Here is a 25791-nt window from a genome sequence, read left to right as displayed (position 1 = left end):
CTTATTTGAGAGCTAATCAGAAAAAAATGAAGGAATTTCAGCAGCTTATTTTTAGACCATATTTTAATATCAAAAATACATTACCTTCATTTTTACTAACACATTAGCCAGCAGAAGTTACACAAGCCATTCAGTAATAAAAAGTATTTACATGCAACATTAACTAGAGTATACTAACCTGATACATAAGAACAACAATAATAGGTAGCTCAGCCAAGACCTTTAGAGATAAAGAGCCTCTGGGAATTATAGAGTGCTGAAAGAAAGAATACATGTTTTATAAATATGTTTAATTATTAATTCAAAGAAGTATTTGAAATATCTTTTTAAAGGAACTGATCATTTTAACAGCACTATATTAAGTGATAATAACAGTTAAAAAACACAAAACCATTTGGTATTATATTAAATAAAAACTCTAATTACAGCTGCACAGCAAATATCTGAGAAGTTTCAATCGGCTTCTACAAATAAATCTTGATCAGAAAAACAAGCAAAAAGAAATCCTACTACCTTTACCTACCCTTACGATTGAGGGTATTGCGATATGAACATTCTCATAGTTAAAGAGCAGTTAGAATACTCACTGTTCTCGTTTCGCTATCGTCTCGCTCAGGGTTTACTTTCACCACAATTGTTGTAATCATGCCAACCATTTCAGGAGAAGGAACAGTGTTCTCTGGAATCACCTGAGGATTCTCAAAATAGCGATTCTACAAGCAGAGAGCAGAAGAAAAATATAATAATGCTAGTAGTAGTCAAAATGCCATTTATCTCATTAGACCTCCTCCATATAATTTAGTTTTTTCCTTCTCTGCATATGATGTTTACACTGCAGCACCCACTACAGCAAGAAGCAGAAAAGCATCCCCAACCAAGGTGGTTCTTTTGCTAAAGAAAAACATCCCAACAGATATTCTGTTGGGAGAGTGTTAGCAGTGAGGAAGAGCAGGCAATGGCCTCCACAGAGATCAAGCACATGGAAGAATCCACTGTGCTGCAAAGTACATAACCTCATCCTTCCCTCAAAAAAATAGCATTTGGCTACATAGACACCACCGCAGTCAACTGACTAGTGGTTCATTATGTAAGTTTACTTCAGTTTTCTCATACTAGTAACATGGTGCTAAAAACAGAAGGTTGTCCAATTCAATTTCTCCATTTTCCGATGTATTTTTGTTAAATATTTTTATTAAAACTGTATTTACTCTGTATCACTAGATACAAAAGTAGTTATGTTAATATGTTTTAGAGACAAAATTAAGAAATAAAACTAGTTTTATGACTATTTCTTAAATTGTCCTTGCTATAAAAAGCTTACCACTACTTTTGGAAGTTCCTTATAAATCTGTTTCACAAAGTCCAAAAAGTGATGGATCTAGGAAAGAAGAATACAGTTTACCATAAAGAAAAAAAACCCACACAATTTTAGAATCTCTGTATTAACAGTACAATTACATAAAATCCTTCGTCACCACTACAGTATATTTTTCATTATATTTAAAAAGAATCTAAAAGCGTTCTCCTACTTCCTTCTGTTCTGCCAATATTCATTCAAATTGCACTTGGAAAGAATCCGATTTAGTTATCATCTCAACATAGTTCCAGTACAGTATTATTAGAAATAATTACTATAAACCAACTAAGTCTTCCTAGGAGAAAAATCAAAGAAAGAAAGACAATAAACTGAAAACTTTCAAATAAACCTTCATGAGTCACGGCAGAGGAGAAAGGGGGTGCAGGAAAAGACAATCATAATATTCCTTCTTCCACGGTTTTCCCTTCACAAACTAAAGAAACACCAATTCTCTTCCCTTCTGTGGGAATTTTATTCTTTAGTCTAATCATATTGCCCATAAATACTTAAAGAAAACACAACTAAATTTTAACAGTTTGTTTCTTCAAGGGGTGCTAGCATTATGCAATCCTCTTCTAAAAATTAAGGTAAAATAAAAAATCACATGCTTATCACAATGAGTCAGCCAACACAAAAGGACAGCAGGAAAAAACAAACAAGCCCACTTGAACAAAATAGCAGTTCTGAAAAGCATTGCAGTAAGTTCTATAGCATATAACAAGATTTATGACCTACTTCTTGAGTGATTGCTGGTCGGAACTGTTTGTGCAATTCAATAATTATTCTTAAGCAAATCAGTACATTTTCTTCATTCTCCGTCTAAAAAAGAGAGAATCTTTAGTGAGCCTACTGTTGCATCCCTTAACTACTCCGTAAGTACTTCAAAAGCCTATAAAATTGCACTCTTCTCAGCAACCTACAAGTGCCCCATTAATATGAATTTGCATGAGCAAGATACCTTTCCTTTCATGTAACCTTACCTTGCAGCCTTAAAGTATGGCTAAAATTAAGTTCACCCCTACTGGAACAAAAAACCCAAAGTTTCAACCACTCTGTACTGCCAGACCTGTTTCTAATGCCCCACAGACAGCAAGACACAAGTGGGGCTATTCACACACCGAGACACCTCCACATAGAGGAGGTTATTTTCTGTGGGCTTCAAGTGACACTGTTTTCAATTCCAAGAAAGAAACAAAACAAAATCTCTAGAATAAGCTATCCACACTTATATAACCCAGAAAAGTGTTCATGAATGAAAGCCAGTCTAGCATGAGAACAGTTCTTTGCATTTGTAAAACCCAAGCTTCTAAACGGCAGAAGACAACACGCAGAAAACCTGTAGACAGTAAGATGTCACTCTGGTGAAGCCTAAACAGAATGCCCTTCCACTGTTGCTCCAGAAGCACCGCTATTAAAAATCCTACCCCCAGCAATATTTGGAAATTAAGAAAGAAGATTAAAATCTTCCTGAAAATTTGAAAGTTTTAAAAGAAAAAAAATATACCTCTAAAAATCTAAACATCACAGACAGGATATTTTTGGTATGAAGACGAAGGTGTTCATTTGTTGGTATTCTGTGAATTATTTCAAGCACTAGCTTTCGGAGTTGCTGTAAGAAAAAAAAAAAAAAAAAAAACCACAGATATGATAGAACTTTTCAAAAGCCCACAGAAAACAACAATCAGTTGCAACACCTTTTCAGCTTAATACTTCCATATGCTTAAAACAAAAAAAAGCCGTTTTGCTACGTGTAGACATGCTCCCATATACAAACACCTAACGCTTCCTAATACCCACATATCTGAATAAGGCAAATTTAACAAATTTACAGGTGAAAAATGCAAGTTATCAGACTTTTTTTTAGGGAACCTTGTTTTAAGTATTTAATGACAGATTCAACTTGTGCCTTTCGTCTCCACAGTAAAGTCAGTAACTTGTAACAATCTGATGTATGCCAGTGAGAACAATTCTGCTGCACCTAGTTTTTCCTCATTTTTCGTAGAAGCCCATATTTGCGGAGTTTATAAGTAACTTATTTAGAACTTAGGCTTTTTCATTTTCACACCAAATGATATATCTATTTTTCAGAACAAAGTCAATACATAAATTAGTTCGTTAGGTCAATAAGGCACTTCACTGAATGAACAGTCTGCTGCAGACTTTGCAAAAAGGTAAGAGATGCTCCACACAGTTTACCTGTGCTGGCTTCTCCTGCAGGAACTGAACTTCTCCATCCTGTAGAAAGGTGAGAAACCTAGGGATGATGTGTTCCAGGAATGTAGAATATTGAGGGGATGATGTCACATTCTAATTAAGAACAAAAAAAAAAGGGGGGGGAAGATAGATACAATAGACATTACACAGATGATACCAAGTTACATTCAAAGCCACTATTAAACATTTTCAGTGACTTTTTAATAGATTCAAATAATTACGCATCTGCTGACACACTCCAGAGCACTATTAGTGATAGAATCAAAAGTGAATACAAATTAATCTCCTTCCTCCAATTCCAGACTGTAACAATTTTTTTTTCTAACACTCACCTCACCTAACAAGTAAAATTGGTTTAACGTACAGCTATTTTAAATGGGAAAAAAAACACAAGACTGTAGAAGTTCTCAAATAAGAAAGACATGCACACTCACATTTCATTGCTCGAGGATTCCCCAGATTTTTCACCCACTTAAACTGAGATTTTAATTATTTCTTCAAACCTGTACGCGCATACATCACCCAAACTGAGCATCACATTCCACTGTGAAAATGATCTTGCACTACTGTCCACTTGTTGTGAAGCCAGAAGAAACAATAGGTGAGCAAGCTTCCTCCATCTGCAACTGCTGCATCTGCCTTGTAAAAAAATCTAACCTGGCCACTGTGAGGTTTATTTGGAGACTCAGCTGTAGTTTATGTACAAGCTGTTAGGCAATTCTCTGAACTATATGTGATACAGAAGCATACTGGTTTGTTGGTGAAAGTACAGAATGCAGCCTTCTTTTGAAAAAGTTATATAGGTATTTCATGGGTCTATTCACATTATTCCTTGCATAACATAAAAGTTATATAAAGCCACCTCCTTTTATAGATTTCCACTACTATTCTCTACTTCGCAGTCAGATTTCAAAACATGCAACCATAAATCATACTACACCAGGCACTGTCCAAACAAAGGTTTTTTTCTGTCAAGTGCTTTCAAGAAAGCAGAAAGGTATCCTAACAAGGGCACAAAAAAATTTTAAATGCATGTGCTGGCTTTGGCTGGGACAGAGTTAATTCTCCTCATAGTAGCGCTCATATGGGGCTGTGTTTTGGATTCGTGCTGAAAACAGCGTTGGTAATACAGGGACGTCTTCATTGTTGCTGGGCAGCACTTAGACAGAGCCAAGGCCCTTTCTGCTCCTCACCCCACCCCACCACGAGGAGGCTGGGAGTGCACAAGAAGTCGGGAGGGGACACAGCCGGGACAGCTGACCCCAGCTGACCAAAGGGATATTCCATGCCATATGTCGTCACGCTCAGCACATAAAGCTGGAGGAAGAAGGAAAGGGGAGGGACGTCTGGAGCAATGGCGTTTGTCTTCCCAAGTAACCGTCATGCATGATGGAGCCCTGCTTTCCTGCAGATGGCTGAACACCTGCCTGCCAATGGGAAGTAGTGGATGAATTCCTTATTTTGGTTTGCTTGCGTACACAGCTTTTGCTTTACCTATTAAAACGTCATTCACGGAAAGTGGCTCACAAATCCATTCAAGGAAAAGTATACATTCACAAACCCAGCTCCAATTTCTGAAAGCACCTTCCCAGTATCTTTGTTAAACAGCAAAGAGCAGAAACAAGAAACTAAAATCCCCACTACTCTAACCAAGTTCAGAATTATGCTGCTGGCAAAAAGATCAGAAGCAGCAATGGAGGTTGACTGCAGAAGGTTTTCTCCTCCAGAACAGAAACTAGAAAGACAATGAATACACTCCTCTCTTCTCATTTGGAATCCAGATCTCTATAAAGAAATGGAGCAGGAAGAAATTCCCCCTCCAACAAATAAGTGTTTCCATCCAGAAACTGGTTTGGAAGAGCAATATCCTCTGCTAGCCCAGAGCAATGCCCTAACAACTAGCCCAAAAACTGGCACTGTCAAGTGGAAAAGGTTATGGTGAAGCACCTCAGTTTTAAACCTCACTTCAAGATGTCCTCCAGAATCCTCAATCCACATTCAGTTTTACCTCTAACTAGAGAGGCATTCAGATCAATGATACAGCCAACTTAATGTGAACGTTGTAACTTTCAACAAACAGCTAATTTCTAGAAAAAAAATAATTCAGTTGAAGTGAAAAATAAAATCTGCTGAAATTCATAGCTATCAGAAGCAGGCAATCAAGAAGAGCTAAGAAGGAGACTACAGAACACAAGCTGAAAAGAAACCCATCTAGCATAACTACATGCAACAATACCGTCCACAATCTCCAAAGCAAAAAAGGAAACTAAACTATATTAGTGGTTCCTCTTGCTTCCCTCAAGTATTTTCCAACAAAGAAAACTGTACTGCAGCATAAGCCAATTCATCATCTCTTCACGTAGGATCAGGCTACAGAACCAAGAGAGTTCCAACAGCATATTATGAAAACAAATATTGAACAAATTCTTCCCTGCTGAAGACAAAAGCAAAGTGAATCAATTAAGCCTTCAGATTCTAAACAGCTCCCTAGACTAAGCTGTTAAAACTCTTCCTTTAGTCAGGTAACAAATTGTTTCAGAAATGGCACGTCAGCTTGAACAGATACAAAACTCCACTAGGATATATTTAGATATCCAGTTAGGGTAATGGGAAGCTCTGCTCACCCCATGTGCATATAGAGGCAGAACTGTCACAGGCAACTACTTGTTCGCTCATACACACTAAGGGAGGATTAAGCCTTTTAACTTCTATTAATACAGTTACACCAGCTCTAAATTTATTATTCCACTATGTTAACAAGATCTAAACAAAAAAAATTCACTGGACAGGAAATTCCAGCAATAACTCAGAAACAACTAAAATTGGCACAGCTTTCAATATCTAGCACCTGTTGGATGTAATTTTGCATAAAGCTTACTTAAAAATGCCCAAAGACATCGAACAGGACTAGAATGCGTATTCAGGTTTCCGTATTGTGGACTAAGTAAGATCACTTCAGATAAAGCAGGGAAGGACAGAACATATGACAACAGTAGCACTTTTTTCCTTTTTTTTTTTTTTAATCGAAACATTACTGAAAAACTAGATACAGAGAGAATTACAGCGATTCTAAGATCTTGAACTTACCCTACAAAACAACAAGTTCTCTATAATTTCAGAGCAGACACGTATTAACTAAGTATTCAACTAAAGTATAATTTCTGCTAACGCAGGGTTGGTCTAACTTACGCCTCATCTTTTTTCTGCTGCTCATCTAAACTTGATGATCCATCACTACACAAAAGATGTCACTGCAGCCACCTCCAGTCCTGATGTCAGATACTGCATTTGACAACTCCTCCCTCACTTCTATACTATGGAACTACTTAGTGGAATCAGAGGGGGCCCTGCTTCATGAGGGCACAATACACATTTTAACTAAATAAAAGACAGCTTTAAATACCAAGATTTCATACCATTCAACAAAATGGAAGAAAAATCTATTACTTGACCTTTATTTAAATGCTTACTGAATAAAGATTAGAGAACAAAAGCGCTCTCTAAGCCCAAATGTTGTAATTCTTCAATAACCCGGCTAATTCCTAAATGCAAACCTAAAATCAATTACTTATAACAATATAAATCATAAATCACAAAATACTAACATTTTAACTACATAACATCGGAAATCAAACCAACATACATTAAGCACAAGAAAGACTGCCATTTCAAAAGGCTGGGGTTTTTTAGTGGGGTTTTGTTGCCTGAGGGTTTTCTTTATTATTTACCTCAAAATTCTCACTGACTTCTTGCATCATTTTCAATTTGGTTTCATCAGCTGAAAATTGAAATTCAAGCAAAAAAATTAAATGTAAAACTACATCATGAAAGAAAACACCAGGTTCATTGACCAAAGAAGCAATCAGATCTTATCAGTTCAGCTATCACTGCCCAATGAAGGCACGCAATTTTCACAAACACCCATCACACAACCGCACGCGCACACAGCTCGCTCACTTTGGCTCATGCAAGTGCTACTCATCACTTTGCTTCTTCAACAGTCAGAACTCAGAAGAAAATTCAAAATGAGTTTAACACATATTTATCAAATATTTAAACAATACTGTTTGTGAAACAAACTACTGAAGAACGATAACTTGCAATAGTAAAGTATCGTACGTGTATTGACATCTGTAAGAGCAGCCACAAACTGAAGGTATTTTTTCATCAAAGTGGTTTGGTCCACCACCGTAGGCCCTTGTGCTGAAACAAATGCCATCTTGGAGGAGGAAAGACCAGCTTTCAGTACAAAAACTCAAGACCAACACCTACAGAAACAATTAAGAAGTATTTGTCAGTTTATACGACCAGCTAAGAGCAGCTATCATATCACCTATACCCATTCTTTTGACATACTGAAGAGCATCTTTTCCAGAAGCCACAACTGCCCCATTTAGTCAGGCTGACGAATGTAACGCCCAGCACGTACAGAACCACGTTCACGTACAGCAAGCACTCAGCACCACAGAACACACTTTTCGACACAAGTGGTCACTGGGCTCTTCACACCACAGCGTGAGCATTCGCGGGTTTGGTCCGGTTTGGTTTCCTCCCCCAGCAGCAGCGGCAGGCTCAGGGACGCTCCCGGCGCCACACGCCTGTTGCCTTCTCTTCGCCCCACACTCACACCTGCCCCGGCCGCGCCCCGGCAGGACTCACCCAGGGGAGCCACACGCTGCCCCGAGCTGCCCTTCTCGCTCGTAAAGAAACCCGGGATCATATTCGGCTCGAAAGACCGGCGGCCTCTCCCCTCACCTCGGCGACCCCTGTCAGCGCTCCCACAGAGCCCGCCTCAGCCGAGCCTCCCCTCACGGCGCCGGCTGCCACCAGCAGTTGGGGGGGGCCCGCAAACACCCGCACCCGGGCCCCCCCGCGGCTGCCCCGGGACCGGGCGCTGCCCGCAGGGCCCCGCCTCTCCTCACCTTCCCCGCCGCAGGGCTGGCCGCCGCCGGGTTGCTCCCCGCTGCCAGGGCGCCATCACGCCGACTCCATCCTCGTTGAGGCGCCCGCCCTGCGAACACGGGCACCTGTGAACAGCCGCAACAACGCTTCCCCCTGTCCCTCAGACCTCCCGGTTCCCGCCCAAGGCCTCCGACCGCCGTGCTGGCGGAGCTCCGGCCCCTTCCTCCTCCTCCTCCCCGCCGCGCTCCGGTCCCGCCCCACAGCCCGCGCCGCGCCGGGCCTCGCCTCCCGCCGCTTCGCTTCACCCCGCGCCTGGGCCCCACCGAAGCGCTGCCACCGCCGCCCCTCACCCCGCGGCTCGCTGGGCTCGGCCGGCCCCGGCCCCCCAGCTCCCTCCTTTGTTGCTGCCGGAGGCCGGCAGCAGCGTATGGGCGCAGCGGAAGCGCCCGAGCCCAGTTCCGGCCGCCTCCTCCCGCTCCCCGCCTCCCGCGCATCTCCCCCGGCGGAGGCGGGCGCTGGGGCTCATGGCGCTGCGCGGCCCCCTCAGCACGCCCCGGCGCGGTGGCACCCGCAGCGCCCGGCCACCCCCTGCCCTGCCGGCTCCCACCGCCGCTGGGCCGCGCTGCCGGAGGCGAGGCCGACCCCGTCCCTTCCCTCAGCCCCGGGCTCTCCGCTAACGCAGCGGCCGCCGGGCGCGACGCCGCGGACAGCGGGCAAGGGGATACCCGGGGCAGACGCGGCCCGGCGGCGGCGGGGAACCAGGAGCAAAGCCGGTAGAGGGGTGCTGATCGGTGCCAAAAAAAATCCCGCCGGGAGTAAGAAAGGGCTGCGGAAAAGTACTTGGAAAAAAAAAAAAAAAGAAACAAAACAGCAGAGCCTGCAGTGCGTTTGTGAGAGCCGCTCCGCTCCCCCGGCTCTCCGCAGAAGCCCCTATTGCGCGCCTGGCGTTACAGGCTCCTGCCGAAGGGCCGGGCAGCCGCAGCCGAGCTGCCGGTGGCTGAGGCGTGCTCGGCCCCCGCGCGCCCTGACGAACCCTGCATCCTCGCTGTCTCGGCCACCAAGCCGAAACCCCAACGCTCACCCGCGCAGAGCTGCGCCCACCCCCTCCGCAGACGGGCGGCAGCTCTGCCCTTGACTTATTTATTTATTTTGCCCCCCCGGCGGCGTGCGGCAGCCCGTTACGTTGGCAGCACCAGCCCGCAGGAACTTCCCCTCCCCCGGGAGAGGCCGGCTGGGCGCTGCCGCGGGGGAGCCCGTTCCGCAGTACCGCACCCGGCCCCGCCGCGGCCAGACCGACAGCCGGCCCCCGGCCGTGCCTGCCCATGGCTCCCGCCGCCCCGAGCGCGCTGCGGCTGGCCTGCCTGGTGCTGCTGCTCGGCCCCGCCGCCCCGGCCGCAGGTAAGGGGCCGCCGGTCTGCGCTGCCACCGCCGCCGCGGAGCAGCCCCGGGATGCGGGGGGGGCGGTAAGCCTCAGGCGTGAGCTGCTTGGCTTTCGGCGATGGTGGTGTTCCCCCGCCCGGGCTTGCTGGCCGCGCCAGGGGATGGAGGCGGCTCCGGGCACCCTCTCGCCTCCTCAGAGTTTATTCTCAGGCGCTGCGACCTTGGTGCTGCAGTGGAGCTGGGGCACCCCGGGGAGCCAGCCTTCTGCTTCGCACGCCCTAACCCCAAAGCTGCCCTCCTGCTTCCTCCGCTGACCCAGCGCCGTGGGTCACAAGGCACCTGGGCAGCCTCTGGCCCTCGCTGCACTGCGTTCTGCAAGGAGAGGTCGGAAAGGTAGAAGAAATCCCAGAATTGGATGAAGTGGCTTGCTCCATCGGTGACTCACTGGGTGACCTTGGGTTAGCCACTTAATCTCTAATTGCTGCAGCTGCTGGGCTTCAGTATGGCCCTGGTTTGCAAAGCACTGTGATAACCTCCAAGGAGAAGTGCTAGATAAGCGTGAGGTAGCTGGCTATTTTTTTCCCAAGTTGTGCTGAAACAAAGCAGAGGGTAGCCTGAATCTTCTAGAGACCCGACAGCCTCTCTGTGCCAGATTTCATCAAATCACAAGCATTTCTCTGTTAACTCAAAAATCTGAACTCGTGGCCATCCCTTGTGTTGTGAAATGGGAACAGGGGAGTTCTTGATCAGACATGTTACAGTTATTTCTCACAGTCCTTTTGCAACTAGATTTGCTCAGCACCTGCGATCTGTGGAATAAAAATGGGGACACTAAGCAGATGCTTCGGGTTCTCCTTCCACCCAATCCCAAGCTGATCGGTGCAGAAAAGGCAGTACAGGGGTTAGCTGACTCCAGTGCTCCCTCCACATTTTGCAGGTCACGAATGGTTGAGAAATGCAGCTTCTGAAGCTCAGAGATTCAGGTCCCTGCCACCAATCTGGTGGTTGCTGAAAGAGAGGAGAAGGAAAGTCACCAGCATGAGAACCCCCACAGCTATGCTGCTCTGCCCAGCACTGCCCCGTCGCTCATTGGTGAGGGTAGCCAGGCAGAGTGCTGATGCAGGGAGGGAACAAGCTCCGTATTGGAAGCAAACCACCAGAGCCTGTTCCCGGCTCTGCGCCAATTCACAGCTTTCAGTGGTTGTTGCCCTTCCTTTTGTTTTGGGGTTGGGGTTTTTTTGGTTTTTAGCACATGCAGGTCATTTAATCTTGTTACACTGCTTTTTTTAAAAAAAAAAAACAAACCTGAATGTATCATTTCCATAAAACGAAACGTGGCTCACACTCTGCCCATTGCAGTAGTTGTAAGAGCTGAAGTGAGTAACTTGCGGAAACATGGCAGGGAAGGTGACAGTGAGCGATCCAGAGCAGCGGGGATGGCTCAGTATCACGTGTCCTACGCTTCTCGCGCCTTGCTGTTTCCAGACGTGAAAGTCAGAAAGCTAGAACCCTGGTTATGCCCTTCTGGAGTAAACTGATCTGCCACTAGTGCATGGTACAAGTTTCATTTATGCTGGGATTTTTGGTCTTTTCCTGGAAAAGGCAGTCGTTGGTGGATCCTATATAGAGAAGGAGCAGCAGCTGGTACGGAGGGGTTTTTATTCAGTTAGGAGGAAGGTGAGGGAGATGTGTGGGTCAACAGAGCTGACAAAGGAATCTATTGGATGAACTCTTACCTGAGTTTGAAAGTTCATTTTTTTAGGACAGAGATTAGACCTGAGCTTGACTTTCTTCAAGTAGCTGGAAGTTTAGTGACTGTGTTACATCATTACTGACACTGAATCTACAGCCAGCACCCAGCTCTGCCTATAAAACCTCATCAAAGTTTTTGAGATGTTCGAATCTGAACCTCCCTTCTACTATTAACATTTCTAGGACCCATTCTAATGTGTTGTTTAATGCTACTTGTTTGAACTCATACATACGTGCAACAGTTTCTGTTCTAAGTTTTTGAATGTTAAAAAAACCCACCAGGTGGTAAAGTCTTTGCTGGGATGAGAGCCATTGTGAGTCACATAACTACAGCTGACTAGTTAAAGTGTGTAAATAAGTAAACAAGTTAAAAATGCAATACAACAAGATTTGGGATCTTTTTCTTCTAATTACCACAGAGGAGTATGGTCTGGAAATAACCAACAATGGTCCCATCACAACGGGAGCTCAAGCTACTGTTCACGCCAGTCTAAGTACGAAGAATGACAGTATTGCATCAAACTTGTATCACTTCAACTGGATTTATGCTCCTCTGATTCTGACAGAGAAATCCGAGCAGCGGTTTAACTCCATGATTAATGTGACCGGTGAATTTCCTGGGATTTTTCCTGTATCTGTCTGGGTGACTCATAGAAACTGTTGGTTATGTCGGCCAGTTGCTAGAAATGTCACTGTGCTTCGGATTACAGGTAAAATGGCTTTACAACTTCTACATCCTCTGGAATTCAGTATACACCAGAATGCTTGCTGCCTTTGCTAGCATCAGAAAAATGAAAGCCAGGCATAGATATGACTTCTGCCAGCAGAGTTTGGTTTGTGTAGCCCTTTGATTGAAGGTGGGTTTGGACAGGCGTTTGGGGCATACTGTAGTCTACCTACATCCAGGAAGCAAGTGTGAGCCTGCCCATGTTTCCCTGCCTGTATTGCTTAGAGAAACTGAGCTGGAAACTAGATACTTCGGTAGCTGCAGCATCAGTGTTGTTCAATGACATCCGGATTCCTAAAACAATGCTTCCTGTACTGCTTCCCAGCATTTCTAGTCCTAAAATTAGGATGACCAGCAGCAGTGACAATCTACTGATTTTCCCTGTTGCATGACATAGCAAATCTTAGACCATCAGCACAACAGAGCCATTACAGTTTCTTTTGAATTCTTACTGAGTGTACTGAAATTGGATGTGAAGTCATAGCTGCATTTCCAAATGTTGCTGAGTGCAATTTCAGCTTATTGGGAACATAAAACATTCATTTTCTGACAAATTGACCAATGGTGTGGTATGGTTAACCTAATCTCTGATACAGGGATTGACATGAAATACCACCTGACAGCTTCCCACAATCCCTTCTTTGAGAGACCAGTAACCACGTCCCTCCAACCACATGGCCCAGTGCATTACTTACACACTTCAAAATAGACCCAGCTCCCAGATGAAGATACGGACATACATGAGGACAAAAGAGCAAACCATAGGGCATAGCTGATGTTTTGGGGAATAGCTATTGAGCTTTTTCTTTGAGAAACACCAAGCTTATTGGAGAAGTCTTTATAAAAGTATACATGAGATCTTTCCTCTCAGGAACTGCTGCCTTGCTGAATATCTACTTATTCCTTTCTCCCTTTGCACTGTCACATTCTCGTGCCACAAGCCAAAGGAGTAGAAGCTTTCTATAGCTGTGAAAGGTGAGATCCCATTCTACCTTTCTGCCTTCCCAAGCAAGAACACCCACAGGGGCCCAAAGGTAGTTGCCAATAACTCGTGTAAGTTACAACTCCAGTTAGTTCTGCATTACCAGCCCCATTCTGAAGCCATAATTGTGATTCTTATTTGTGCATCATCAAGAGAACAGTTAACCAGGTTTAATGAATTGCTAACAGAGTAAGAGTCCGTTACTGGTAATTAATATGCCATTAATTTTATGATAAGTTGATCAGTGTATCATCATAATACCTCTTTATTCATAGGCTAGAGAGGGTTTTTTAGATCAGCCTTTGCCAGTCCTTGTAAACAAACTTGAGCATAGGATCTCTCACAGACATCAAAATAAAAATTTCACCTTTTCTGTATTCACAATATATGACACATCTGTTATTCACAGTAGGCAAATTTTCATTTCTGTGTAAGCAGCTAAAACTGAAAACCAAAAAACAGCAACATAAAAATACCACAAAACAAACAAACAAAACCTGCCACCCCAAACATGAAGGACATGTATACAGGTTTGATTCTGAACCCCTTGATTGAGATACATGATGTTAATCTTTTTAAATCAATAGTAAAAAATTATATTTGCCTTAATCAGCCCAGGATTATTTCTTTTAGTTCTATTAGCAGCCCCTTGTATAACCCTAAATTAGTAATTTAATCTCTCTGCCTCACTAACACATGTAACCACACTGAGCAATACATATGAAATAAATTTAACCACTTGAACTAGGACACAGAAGAACTTATGCAGCACATTTTAAATAATGTTTTGATACTCACACAGAGCATGCTATGAAAATGATATATACTGTGATTCTTTCTCTGCCTTATTATACTGCAGAATTTATCACAGGGAATCTTACCATTGCCCAGCTAGAAGACAGTAGATTTATTACACATGGTTCTAGTTCCTCCACGGGCGCCGTGACCCGGATTTCTTTCTGTCTTCATGACCCAAGTCATTACTTCAAGTCAGCATCATTTGTCTACAACTGGGATTTTGGAGATGGGTAGGTGTCATCACTTTGTTTGCTTTAATGAGTCTTCAAGATGGTGCTGATTCAGATGCTCATTTAGAGAAAAATCCTGATTAAATTATAGAACAAAGCATACATCTTTGTCAGGTGGTACATTCTTAGCATGTCAACCAAGTGAATTGCAAAAACTTTGGCACAGAAGTCACTGTGTACTCATGAAATGGTGATGTTTTAAAGACCTAAATTTCTTGTTCAAATATATGCTTAGGTGTATTACAGTGTGTGCAACAAGCTGAACTGAAATGAATGAACTGGAAAAAGTAACTTATTGTAAATGTTTATTTTAAAACATAATTACACCTGCAGATCTCTATTAGCAGGTGGTTGTTGAATATGCAAAGTATTTGTGCACTTAGGGAAAATGGAAACAGTATACTCTCTTGTGGTTGGGCAGTACTCATAAATACCCACAGCTTGGGTGAGGAGCTTTTGAAAGTGGATAGGTCTCTCAAATAATATGGAGGTGTACATTAACACATATCTAATAACAAAATGAAGGGGAAAAAAAACCTAACATAGCTCAGAACCATCAGGAATAAAACCATGGGTAGTATTTAGCCCTTAAGCCACTCTGCAGTAGGGAGGAAAAAAGACATTCAGTTATTTTACTTCTCTGAGGACGAACATATGTCCAATACTGTAAGTGTATGCAAATAGAAATGTAAGCTTTAGTCTTTAATTACTAAACTTTTTCTTTCCTTCTTTCTTTTTTTTCTGGCCATCGCCCCACCTTAGTGCTTCATTTAGCTTATAGTCCACCTCCTATAAAGGTAGTTTTCTTAGTTTACTGACTATTCCTATTCCATTTTGTGAATTCTTTTAGCATTATCTTTAGTTTCTTTGATTAAAAATGCATAAATATACTCTGCGTCTTATACTGATTGTAGTTTTAATGGTAATGCCACAGACATTAATCTTCATTGGTATGGACACACAGTAGAATTAGAATCACAGCCAACTGTAGCATTGCCTATAAAGAAAATACATTCAAGCTTGCTCCTTTTTAAATAGGAAATATGCAAGGACTTGGTAAAAGGCAATTTTGATTCTAAATCTTTTCATGTTCCACACAGAGTTTATCAGATTACCAAGGAACCTTTTATCTACTATAACTGCTCTACCATGGGGAATCGCACGGTGCATCTGAAAGTCATAGCTGAATGGGAGCAAATTGGAAGCGTCATACATGAAAGAGAAACGGTGCAGAAAACTGGTGATTTTACCACTGCTCTGGAGCTATTAGGTAATTATGAAACATTTTGCATACTCAAGACAGAACTCGCTATATATGTACAGATACAGTCTAGCTTTAATATGATAATACTACTTCAGCATTGTTTTGCATGCAAGAAGTGATCAACATTATTCAATGAAGTGTTTCCATTGCAAAGTGGACTTTGTGCTGTTCTAATGCAGAAAAAAAAGGGGGGAAAAATATGAAATATTCTGTTTCTTTTTCTTTTACCAAAGTTTTACTGTCTCTTGTAAAAGTCTCACGTAGACTTAAAATTCATGGTAAAATGTTTTCCATAACTTATGGAGGATTTTTTTGTTTAATTTATGCCAGCTATCCCTAACAAATAAATTAGTTAAAATAAACATTAGGAAAGTCTCACTGATTTGATCAGCTTCAGGAGTAAATAAACATATAAGTAAAAATGTAAAGGATTAATAAAGCGATTTATTATGCATTAAAAAGAAGTCGCAAAACATTCAGAAAACTTACAACAACACTGCTGACAGGTTTCCTATTTGGATGTAAGGCAAGCAGTATTATTTGTGTGACTGATGGAGCTAAAATCTGCAAAGTCTGTGAAAAGAAACCTTCACTCGAAAACCAGTGAATTTTAAGTTTACATGGGGTGTGACTTTTTTTTTCTTCCTCTCAGATGCCATTAAAAGTATTAACGTAGTGGGCTCCAGAGAGACTCACGTAATGGAAAACTTGAGTTTATCTCTTCATATCAATGGCACGTAAGTAGCAAACACAAGTTCTTTCCCCAAAAAGCATTGTCTGTGTAAGTGTTTTTCACCACTGTCTCCTTAAAATAGTCAGTTGCACCCCACAGAACTGTCTTTTTAAACAAAAAAGAAATTTCCTTTGAACAAAATACTGTTGAATAATGCTTTTTCCTGACTTGAAATTCCATGAACTCTAAGAGCCTGAAAGAGCCTGCATCTTTACAGAAAGGTAGAATCTTCCTAAAAAGTAAAGCAAATGTTATTTTTATATCTTTGTAAGGAGAATGTTAAAAGAGAACTAACTATAGAAAGACAGAGGAAAAAATTACAGTTTAAAACTTCCTTTTGAGTTTTTCTCTTTGACCAATTTCCCCACCATTAAATTCAACTGCATTCAGAGTCCTGTTGCATAGCAGCAATCCTTGACTAGCACATGGCAGTAATGGGTTTGGGGAATAATTCTGGCAAAGTTAAGATTACTACAAGATAAATTAGACAGAGAAGCTCCATGCAGTGAGGGTTATAGGAATACAGGAGAGTCACGAGCACCTCAATCCTAGCACAAATTTTCTCAAGCTGCAGCATTTAGAACACATCAGAGCTTTTTTGTATGGCCAGAAGTATTTTAAATACCATTGAAACACTCAGGAAAGCTCCTTCACCATATATACTCCATGACCACAGGAGTTGTTTATTCTCCGGAAGAGTGATACTTTCACATTCTGCTCCTGGGAGCTGTTTAGGCTAATAATGGATTAAAAAAAAAAAAAAAAAAAAAAGGGGGCAAACAAAGCGTAGGGCTGTTAGTAGGCATGTAGGATGGAGCAAGCAGCACCCAACACAGTCATTTGCCAGAGGTAAAAATAGTCTCAATAGACAAAGCAGCAGTTTGCATTCACAAAGTGAATGGCATATTGGCAAGAGTGGAAACTGGAGATGGCATACAAGTAAATATGAACAGCCAAAAACCATTACAAGCGAACCTGAAACCCCCAAAACAGGCTTGGTTTTAGGATGGACAATGCTTTCCAGACCTAACCTCCTAGCCACAGGACTGGGACTGATGCAATAGAGGTTCATAACAGAGAAACAATGACAAAGGCTTGAGAGATGGGTTATCAAAAGCAAAGCTAGAAAATGAGCTAAACACATAAACATGCTGCTTTCTTTAGCAGACAATGTCCTACAGAGATAAGGAACAAAACACTAATAAGATGGGGTAAAGACAAGCTCTGTCTGTTGTCAGAATCAAAGTCCATAGTGCATAAGGTGAGTCCAAACAGAATCAGTTGGAACAAGGACCTGAAAATGTAAATAAAAGGGATCAACTAGACATGGTGAGAAGACATATGGCCAGAAAGCAGACTGCGCCTAGATTGCTTGATAGCAAACAAAAACCTTTTTGTTATTGTAAGGGAGTACTGTGATCCTTGCAATTTATTTACCTTTGCCAGCTATTAGTCTGTAGTACAGAGCTCATCTTACATTCTTTGCAGTTTTGATTGTGGGGTTTTTTTTAATCAGAAAAGTCTTGGGTGTGCTTCGGTAGCACAGACAATGATTTCTTCTGTGTGAGAAGAACAAAGAAAAAATAACGTATACTCCCTTGGAACTGCAGGAAAAAAAGATTCCTTTTATCTTTATTGGGGAAGGACTACAGGTTTTTCTACACACAATGGCCTTCCTGTGACCACGCAGATACTTAGCTCTCAGCTGAAAGGCTTGCTTTTATAAAAGCATCACAAAGAACTTTTTCAGTTGACAAATGCTATAAACCAAACAATTGGGCAGTTAATTACTTTGCTATTTGTATTTAGATTAACTGCATTATTTTAAAAATGATTATGCTATTTTAGCGAAGTGATTCATCAGCTCTTAGCTGAAATTTTTGCGAGGTTGTCACCAAATTTTTTTTTTTGCTTTTGCTCTTGTGCCAGCCCTCCACTGGCGTTGTGCTGGCTCATAAAGACGGAGTGCATCCCACTGGAAGATGACAAATGCCATCTGGTGGTACTTAACGGCTCGTGCTACCACCTCAGCCATACCTTCAGCGATGCCGGCCAGTATTGCCTCAGCGTCAGGGTGGAGAACGGCGTGACCATGCTGCAGACATACCACGAAATAAAAGTGTGGCCAACAGGTGAGGAGCAGCTAGCGGGAGCAGCTTGGAAATTCCTCCCAGTCAGGGAACCGGCAGTCTCAAACACGTCAAGGACAGTTATTAGCCTGTGCATGAGGTTTCTGGAAAATGATATAGCTCCCTAAAAGCATAGGAAGCAGGAGGAGAAAGGAAAGGCTATAGGTGCCGACTGTAATTGCTCAGAGCTTCTTGCATCCTGCTGAACCCTTAGTCTCAAGAGTGTCTTGAGGGTAATGAGTTTCCTAGGAAGGTCGAGTTACTTAAATTACATATTTTTCAGTTTAAATAGTCTGACTCTTGTAGTTAAAGAGGATAACTAAGAAAATATATTCGCCTGTAACACTCCCTTCGTTAAGCAGTCTGGATTATTCCTTTTGTTTAGTTTAGTTACGTTTTTTTTAAGAGTACATTTTTCTAGGCCTCCATTTCATTATAAGTTTCTGTCCCCCCAGCGTACAATCCCTGCTGGCTCCCCCATGCATGCTCACACATGCCCCTCAATTCCCTGAATCATCTGAGAAAGCAGTTAGGCAGCCAAGTGAAGAGGACCTGACCAGGCAGCCGGGCTGCGGTACACAGTGGTTATACTATCTCACCATGGACCAGCTCTTGTAAACAGACAGGGCAGCTTGCTTCAGAAGGTACTGGTGTACCTTCAGGGCTGGGTGTGCGAATCTTCTTTGCTGGAGGCTGCTAGCTGCTGTGGAGATGCTCACTGAGGTTCCTTCCTATCCTGTTGGGCTACCACAGACGTACAAACACCCCAGGGAGTTAGGGTTCACATACATAACTGGGTGGGGTTTTTTAGGCTGTTCAAGGGAAAAGATGAGTAGAAAAAAGAAGACCCTTACAACCTCACAACCCCTGATTCCCACTTCTGAGATTTCAGAAAGACCTGATCTGGGTGGAAAAATTTATTCCCTGTTACACACGTCCTTTGTTCTAAATATATGAAAAGTTCTCCTAAAACATAATTTCCTTCTCACTGTTGCGTCTTCTCAGCATATTGTATCACTCCACGAATGTTCCCTTGTGCTCTTTCCTAGGGATCCACCCAACTTTCTTTGTCCTGCTCTGCATTGCTCTGGTTTCAGTGATGCTAGGTCTGGTGCTGTACACGACCTTTCGAAGTAACACACAACAAAAAGATCTCGTGGAGGTATTGGGTTACTTTTACTTTGAGCTGGGATAGTAATAAGATACCTTTCAGCCATGTCCCTTCTTTAATCTCCAAGCAAACAGAGAGGGAGGGAGCATTTCCCTGGTGTATCTGATCCATTCCATGGAAAAATCTGAACAGTGTAGGCAAACACTTTAAGCAACAGACATGCTTCTGGCTAGGTGTGGAGAACTACAACTATAATTCAGGTTGCCAGGGCTATCATGGGCTGTTTGTTAGCAGGTGCTTACATTGAAGTATCCCTTCCAGAGAATCTGCCTCAGAGTGATAACATGAAAGAAAGCAGGGGGATAGTGAGAGAGGATACAGGACAGTAAAAAAGGGTGGGTATGTTACCTAAAGTGGCATTAAATTGTCACCTGACCCTAGTATGTGACGTTTATCTCCCCAGCTCCCTTCGATTTCTAATCTAGCTTTCACTTGCTATATTATGTATACGTAACAAGCATGAGCTCCTTAATTAAAGGTAACTGTCTTGGCCCTTTAGACAGTACCTAATACACTTTACGTCATGCCACAATACGCGTAATATACCTCTAGAGAGACTGCCTGTGAGCCAGGTGTGCAGCAGGTATAAATCAGAAGTCTATTTGAGGTTGGTGACTGACTGAAACTGATTGAGGACTAAGTACCATTTCTGGCCCAAAGTATTCTTGCTGGACTCATTTGAGCCAAGTAGGACCCAAATTAAAAATGATCTCTTTAATGTTCCTTTTCCAGGTAGCTGACTTCGACTTTTCTCCACTGTCTGATAAAAGTCTGTCTTCTCATTCGGAGTCAAGCTGTGGCCAAATATGCTGCAGATCATGTTTTCTTCGGTCATCTCAAGAAGCTGCCAGGGAGAGTCATGAACTTCTACTTTCTTTTTACAAGCCAGTTAAAACGTACACAGTGTGAAGAACACAATTGCACTTTGGTTACACTAACTGCCAAGTTCAACTTTCTCACTAATGATGAGTTAAAAGCCCAGTGCTGCATGAATGGTTTGGTTTTGCCAATGCAATGAAGTTAACCACTTTCAGTCCAGCACTTGACTGTTTCATTCTCTGAACTAAAAAAGGCGAGCCCTCAAACACAGTAAAAGTAGCTTTATATTTTTAAATTATACGGGTGTATACATTTACAGCTGTAAAGACAGCATTTTATTCTTATGAAAGATTGTTTTATGTGCAGGTTTGCTAAACTCACTACCTCTTGTAATTTCTCTGTTCCTTCTGCTGTCTCTTTCGAAGAAGAAAATGCTTAAGATAAACATACCTCTCTTTCCTATGTTACAAAAATATTACTGCAAATGGAAGTCACCTAAAATGCTGTTGAATGTGTGTTTGTTCTAAAAAGGAACTGACTTGTCCAGGTTGAGGAAGGCCTAGGTGCTTCCAATGAATCAGACTACCTAATTATGTTGTCTTTTTTCCCACCCTGTCTTAAAAGACCCCTTTTTTAAGTTAATGGGCTTCTGTGGGACTGTAGTGGCTGGTGACATGCTCATGGAGCTAGCTGCTAGCGATAGTTCAATGGGATTGCAGCACATGCTGTAGAAGACTCCACACCTCCAACATTTCATGAAGTAGTATGCCACTCTGATCTGCATACATAGCTTGTTTTTCCTTTTCAGGCTGTTCATTCTTTTCTTTCTTATACTACCACACAGCTAGTCACCAAAATTTCTCTTCCAAAAAATGCAACAACCAGTAGCTCAAAGCTGCTCAGCAAAACAAATTCAAATTCATCATCAATGTTCCAGACTGTATAAATACCGTGCCTGTTGTAGACTATCTTCTACTATCAGCTTCCTGCTCACCCAGGCTTCTGCCCTTGCTACAATACCTTTCAGGGTACCCTGGAGGCTTCTCAACAAAAGTGCCTTTGCAGCCATTTCTTTTTTTACATGTGACACACCTTCTCCACCTCTGGTTTAAAGCCTATGAGTATCATGGGTTTGGGGTTTTTCAAGTATGTCGTAATTTCTCAGATGCACTGATTGGGAGATAATCGTCTGAATATGAGGGGATTTACCATGAGGTTTTCAGGGTCCTCATCTCGCACATTCAACTTCTGTGTTTCCTCAGAAAAGTTCAGAGCTGGAGTTCATCTGTAAACAAAATTACATGACCTCGGAATGGCTTTGTTAATTAACTTGATACATTCAATATAGATTAGGATCATCTAAGATAACAAAAGATCCAGTAAAACCAAGTTTTTGTCAAAAAGCACTTTCCAAGGCAGAAATTCCTTTGGCTATTTTTTTTCTAAAGAGAAATTATAACCAAGGTTGTTGATTAGGAGTGGCGTCCTTTGTATTCCTTTTCAGTGCCCTGGTGTCAAACTCTTATCTTCAGTCATATTCAGTCACTGTTAAAAATGTGCCTCTCCTTAGGCTAGCAAAGAAGCTATTGTTCATGAGATCCCAGCCATCTGAGCCACTGCCAAGGGTATGTGACTTGTTCTGGGATGTCAGTATGTTCTGTATATGGCTACAGAATTCCTTGGGCACTGGAAATAACAGATTTCTGATGTGAAAAATGCAGCTCAGAGTGACGGTGGCCCTGGACAGACTGCACAGCGGCTCTCTGCAGCCGGAAGTTTAGCTTGGGCTTCTTCTTTTATTACGTTTGTGACAGACCTGTGGCCCTTGTTACTATAATACACCTAAAGATAAACCCTTTGGTACACTAATGAACGTGTAAAAAGCCCTTTCTTCTTCATGTTACACTCCTAGCAAAGACAATAACTGTGAGAGAGCAGACTCAGTTATGGGTACTTGAAACAACTCGTTTGAGTTGGAGGAAGATCATTTCAGAGGAAGAAGACCTATGCTCTGCCCCATTCTCCATTAATACCCAGCTGATTCAAAGTGTACTGTGGAGTGTTAGGCCATGAGCATTGCTTCTTTAGGGTTTTGTGCCTCTCTACTCTCCCCAGTACATCTGAGCTGAGATACAGCTGATCATGCCAAACCTGGCTAAAGTGGATCTCAACCCCCAGTCAAAAAAAAGAGGGATGTGGAGTTAGTGATATGAAAGACAGGCCTAAGAAAATCCCCAATTTCCTATTGAGGAAAACAGAGCAAATGTTCTTCAGAAGAATATTGGCTCTTACTCTCTTCCTAAAATTAACAAAGGATAGCAAAGGAGTCAAATGATTCAGAAAGGTAGACAAGATAAAGTGCTGCAAAGTGGAAAGTCAACACTGTCGAATAGTGAAAGATATTATTCAAGAGCAGATGGAAAGGAATAGAGGTTAGAAAGAAAGACATCTGCAAAAAATAAGCAGTGGAGAAAGGTCACTTAAAAGAGCATGTCAAGAAGCAAATTAAGCACAAAAATTTAAACAACCTTAACAAATTGAGGTATAAGTTTGAGAAATATTCACATGAACATGTTCCTGAATTCAATATGAAACTGCTTCCTGCACAAAAGACTGATCTGTGGGTTCAATAAATGCCTCTGAAATTGAAGACAAAAGGTAATTGAGCAGTTCAGGATATAGCAAGGAGATTAGTGGGACGTAACAAGGATCAGCAGGAGGATTCATTTTGTTAACCTTAGAAATCAATGACCTGGAAAAAGGAATGTTCAGCAAAACGATGAAACTCACTGATTCAAAACAAAAGTCCAGTGAGTGCAAAGCCAAAGAGCGATTAAATTCAGGTGATAAGCAAGAGTGTATGCAGATAAGAAGTTTACACAAGGAGAATTATTTACAAAGAAATGCATTCGACGACAAAAATGTTCTGGAAAGGCATAGTATAAAAATGGATGGTAAAGCAAGAACTTCTGTTATTCTGTAATTTATCATATATACAATGGTACCAGTTTGTGCAGTAAATGTGGGGACAATTTAGCTCTTTATCTTAACAGCAGAGCATAAGGCTCAGTGGCTGGACGAGTCAAGGCTGAATTCTGTCTTTCATCACTGGAAAGTGGATTACACAGCCCAAGCTGTGACAACAGTTTGAATTCACAAGACCTCTACTGTGTCTGCTGGATGCTGTAGGAATGGAAATTGTTTCAGCAAGAGGAAGGTGAAGAACTTCATATTTAAATGCTCGGTATTATTATTAGATAATCAGCCAACACTTTTGGAGAGCCAGTGCCAGTTTCCGTGGAAACTGGAGTGCTATCCTGCAGCTGTCACAAAATTGTTTAAATCCTGCAGATCTCAGCTTTGACAGCTCACCGAGCACTACAAATGTGGATTTTTAAATTGCAATCACCAACATGGGGAACGCAGAAGTTCCAGAAACTTCTTGGACCTCATTTTTCAGAGCTGGGTATGCTCATTGCCAGGGCACGTAATTCCTACAGCAGTGTGCGGAAGGACAGCAGTCGCAGTATATAGTGGGTTTTGTACAAAATACCACAGTTGCACAACAACTGACACAACTGCAGGAGCAAATTATACTAGAGCACTAGTGAAAGACTTTTCTGGTCCCACAACTACCCCAGCCAAATAGATTTCTAATGTGTTTACTCACAGCAGTCCGGGGAGGCAGGGAGGTGATATTATCACTATTCACAAGAGGCAAAGGGAGCCGTATAGAGATACGGAGCTTGCTCATGCAGAGGCAGGTGTAGATGCCTGCATAAAATTCAAGATTAAAAAGATCAAGGAACCATGCAGACCATCTACCTAATTTTGGTTCTTTTTACAGTCCGTGGAGCAAGGCAAGCACTACATTCAGGTTGCCTTTTGCAGACACCAACTTGGGTATCACGCCTATCTACCGTAGGTGTAACGAGGAGCCTGGGCGTAGTACACACGATGCGGGGTTGCGATTTGGGGACTGCACAGCAGGTGTCTCCCACTGCACAAGAATATTTCTGCAATCATCACACTCCCACGGTGGCAGGCGTGAGCCGCTGGTGAGACTTTCTGTGAATATTTTTATGCACGCCTCACTGTGGCATGTAAGCTAAATGCACAGCCCGATTTGATAAAAGATGCATATTATTCACAGTACAAGTACCACAGTTTCGGGTGCCGCCCCAAGCAGCTATGAGAAATGACTCAGCGTCCATCACTACGCACAGAAATGCTTGCCTCGCGCCAGGCGAGCCCCGAGTCTCACTGGAAGGTGATGGCTGGACAGACTGAGCAAGTTGTGCAGGCAATAATGCTCCCCGCAGAGAGCTTTCTGTACTTTATTCAATGCACTTGACACAACAACACCCCGCTCCACAGTCCCTTAGGTCCGTGGGACACCTCCTGCGTGAGTAGAAACTGGGGGGACTGGGCCCATTCCTGTGAACGAAAGCAGTATAACTTTCCATAACGGAGAGTAACTGGGAAGTTTCAATCTACAATGACGTATCTTAAATTAAGGAAAGTGAAGAAGAAAGCAGCCCACAGTATAAAACAGATTCTGTGTGCACACAGCTGAGTGTAAACATTTCTTGAAATCACCTGGATGTCCCCATTGCTTCAGTAGAAGGTCTCAGAAACAGGGAAGCAGAAGTAGCAACGAACAGACACATTTTGGTTTAATAGCCTTATAAGCTCAGTCCTTCCTGGTAACAGAAATTAGGACTCTGTCATTTACAGCTTCTTTGCAGCTACAATTTAGATACAAAAGGAGAACAGACCACAGCAGTAAAAGCTTGCTTATCTGATCAACAGCGTATAATTAATAGCAAAATAAAAATTATGCCATAGGATTTTAATGCCTTTTCGGTATCCTGTCCTTATTTTGTTCTTCTTTCATTATGTGCAACATACTTATAATATTTTGAAATAAATCAAAAAGGAAAAAATAATCTAAAAAATCCAAATGCACTCGCTAATTAAATAGCAATGCCCTTACTTTCATTCATGCAATCTTGATAAATTACAGTCTTCCCATACTAATTAACTTCACGTTTAATGGATTTCTCTCACCACCCCAAGCTGTGTAAGAAAACACAACATTCTCAATTTAACAAAAAAAAGCCAATATTGAAACTGGCTTGTTGGACTCTGCTTCAGCAAAGCACTCAAACATGTGCTGAAGTGCAAACACAGGGGCAGACTGGGAGGAGCAGCTCCTCGGGGTGGTGGGAAGCGTCCAAGGGAAAGGTAAGTGGCCTTGCCTCAGTGGGAGAGCCCAGTTCTCGGGACCACATCAAACAGCCTACAGCGAGCACCTGCAGCTGGGGAGCTGG

At 42.4% G+C, this 25791-nt stretch overlaps 2 protein-coding genes across 2 annotated transcripts in view; one reads left to right on the top strand and one right to left on the bottom strand.

Moving 5' to 3' along the window:
• The window catches only part of TRRAP (transformation/transcription domain associated protein), a 101282-nt gene extending 92377 nt beyond the window's left edge, over positions 1-8905 (bottom strand). Inside the window, exons 1-10 of the mRNA XM_075436054.1 lie at positions 8824-8905; positions 8494-8582; positions 7691-7839; positions 7300-7349; positions 3554-3664; positions 2862-2966; positions 2093-2176; positions 1322-1378; positions 588-713; positions 179-256 (exon numbers count right to left, since the gene is read on the bottom strand). Of these exons, the coding sequence (XP_075292169.1) occupies positions 179-256; positions 588-713; positions 1322-1378; positions 2093-2176; positions 2862-2966; positions 3554-3664; positions 7300-7349; positions 7691-7790 (711 nt within the window). The 5' untranslated portion in view covers positions 7791-7839; positions 8494-8582; positions 8824-8905. The remainder of the gene's footprint in view (positions 1-178; positions 257-587; positions 714-1321; positions 1379-2092; positions 2177-2861; positions 2967-3553; positions 3665-7299; positions 7350-7690; positions 7840-8493; positions 8583-8823) is intronic.
• An 816-nt stretch (positions 8906-9721) lies between these two features.
• TMEM130 (transmembrane protein 130) lies at positions 9722-21053 on the top strand. Its single transcript, XM_075436871.1, has 8 exons — positions 9722-9871; positions 12025-12315; positions 14174-14342; positions 15443-15612; positions 16259-16343; positions 18269-18471; positions 19518-19630; positions 20372-21053. The coding sequence occupies exons 1-8, from the start codon at positions 9796-9798 to the stop codon at positions 20546-20548; spliced, it is 1284 nt and encodes a 427-aa protein (XP_075292986.1). The 5' UTR covers positions 9722-9795; the 3' UTR covers positions 20549-21053.
• Positions 21054-25791: the final 4738 nt, after the last annotated feature.

Source organism: Opisthocomus hoazin, chromosome 15 (genome assembly GCF_030867145.1).
Source record: "Opisthocomus hoazin isolate bOpiHoa1 chromosome 15, bOpiHoa1.hap1, whole genome shotgun sequence".
Taxonomy (NCBI): domain Eukaryota; kingdom Metazoa; phylum Chordata; class Aves; order Opisthocomiformes; family Opisthocomidae; genus Opisthocomus; species Opisthocomus hoazin.
Note: the sequence above shows the minus strand (reverse complement) of the source record. Positions and strands in the feature narration are given on the sequence as shown.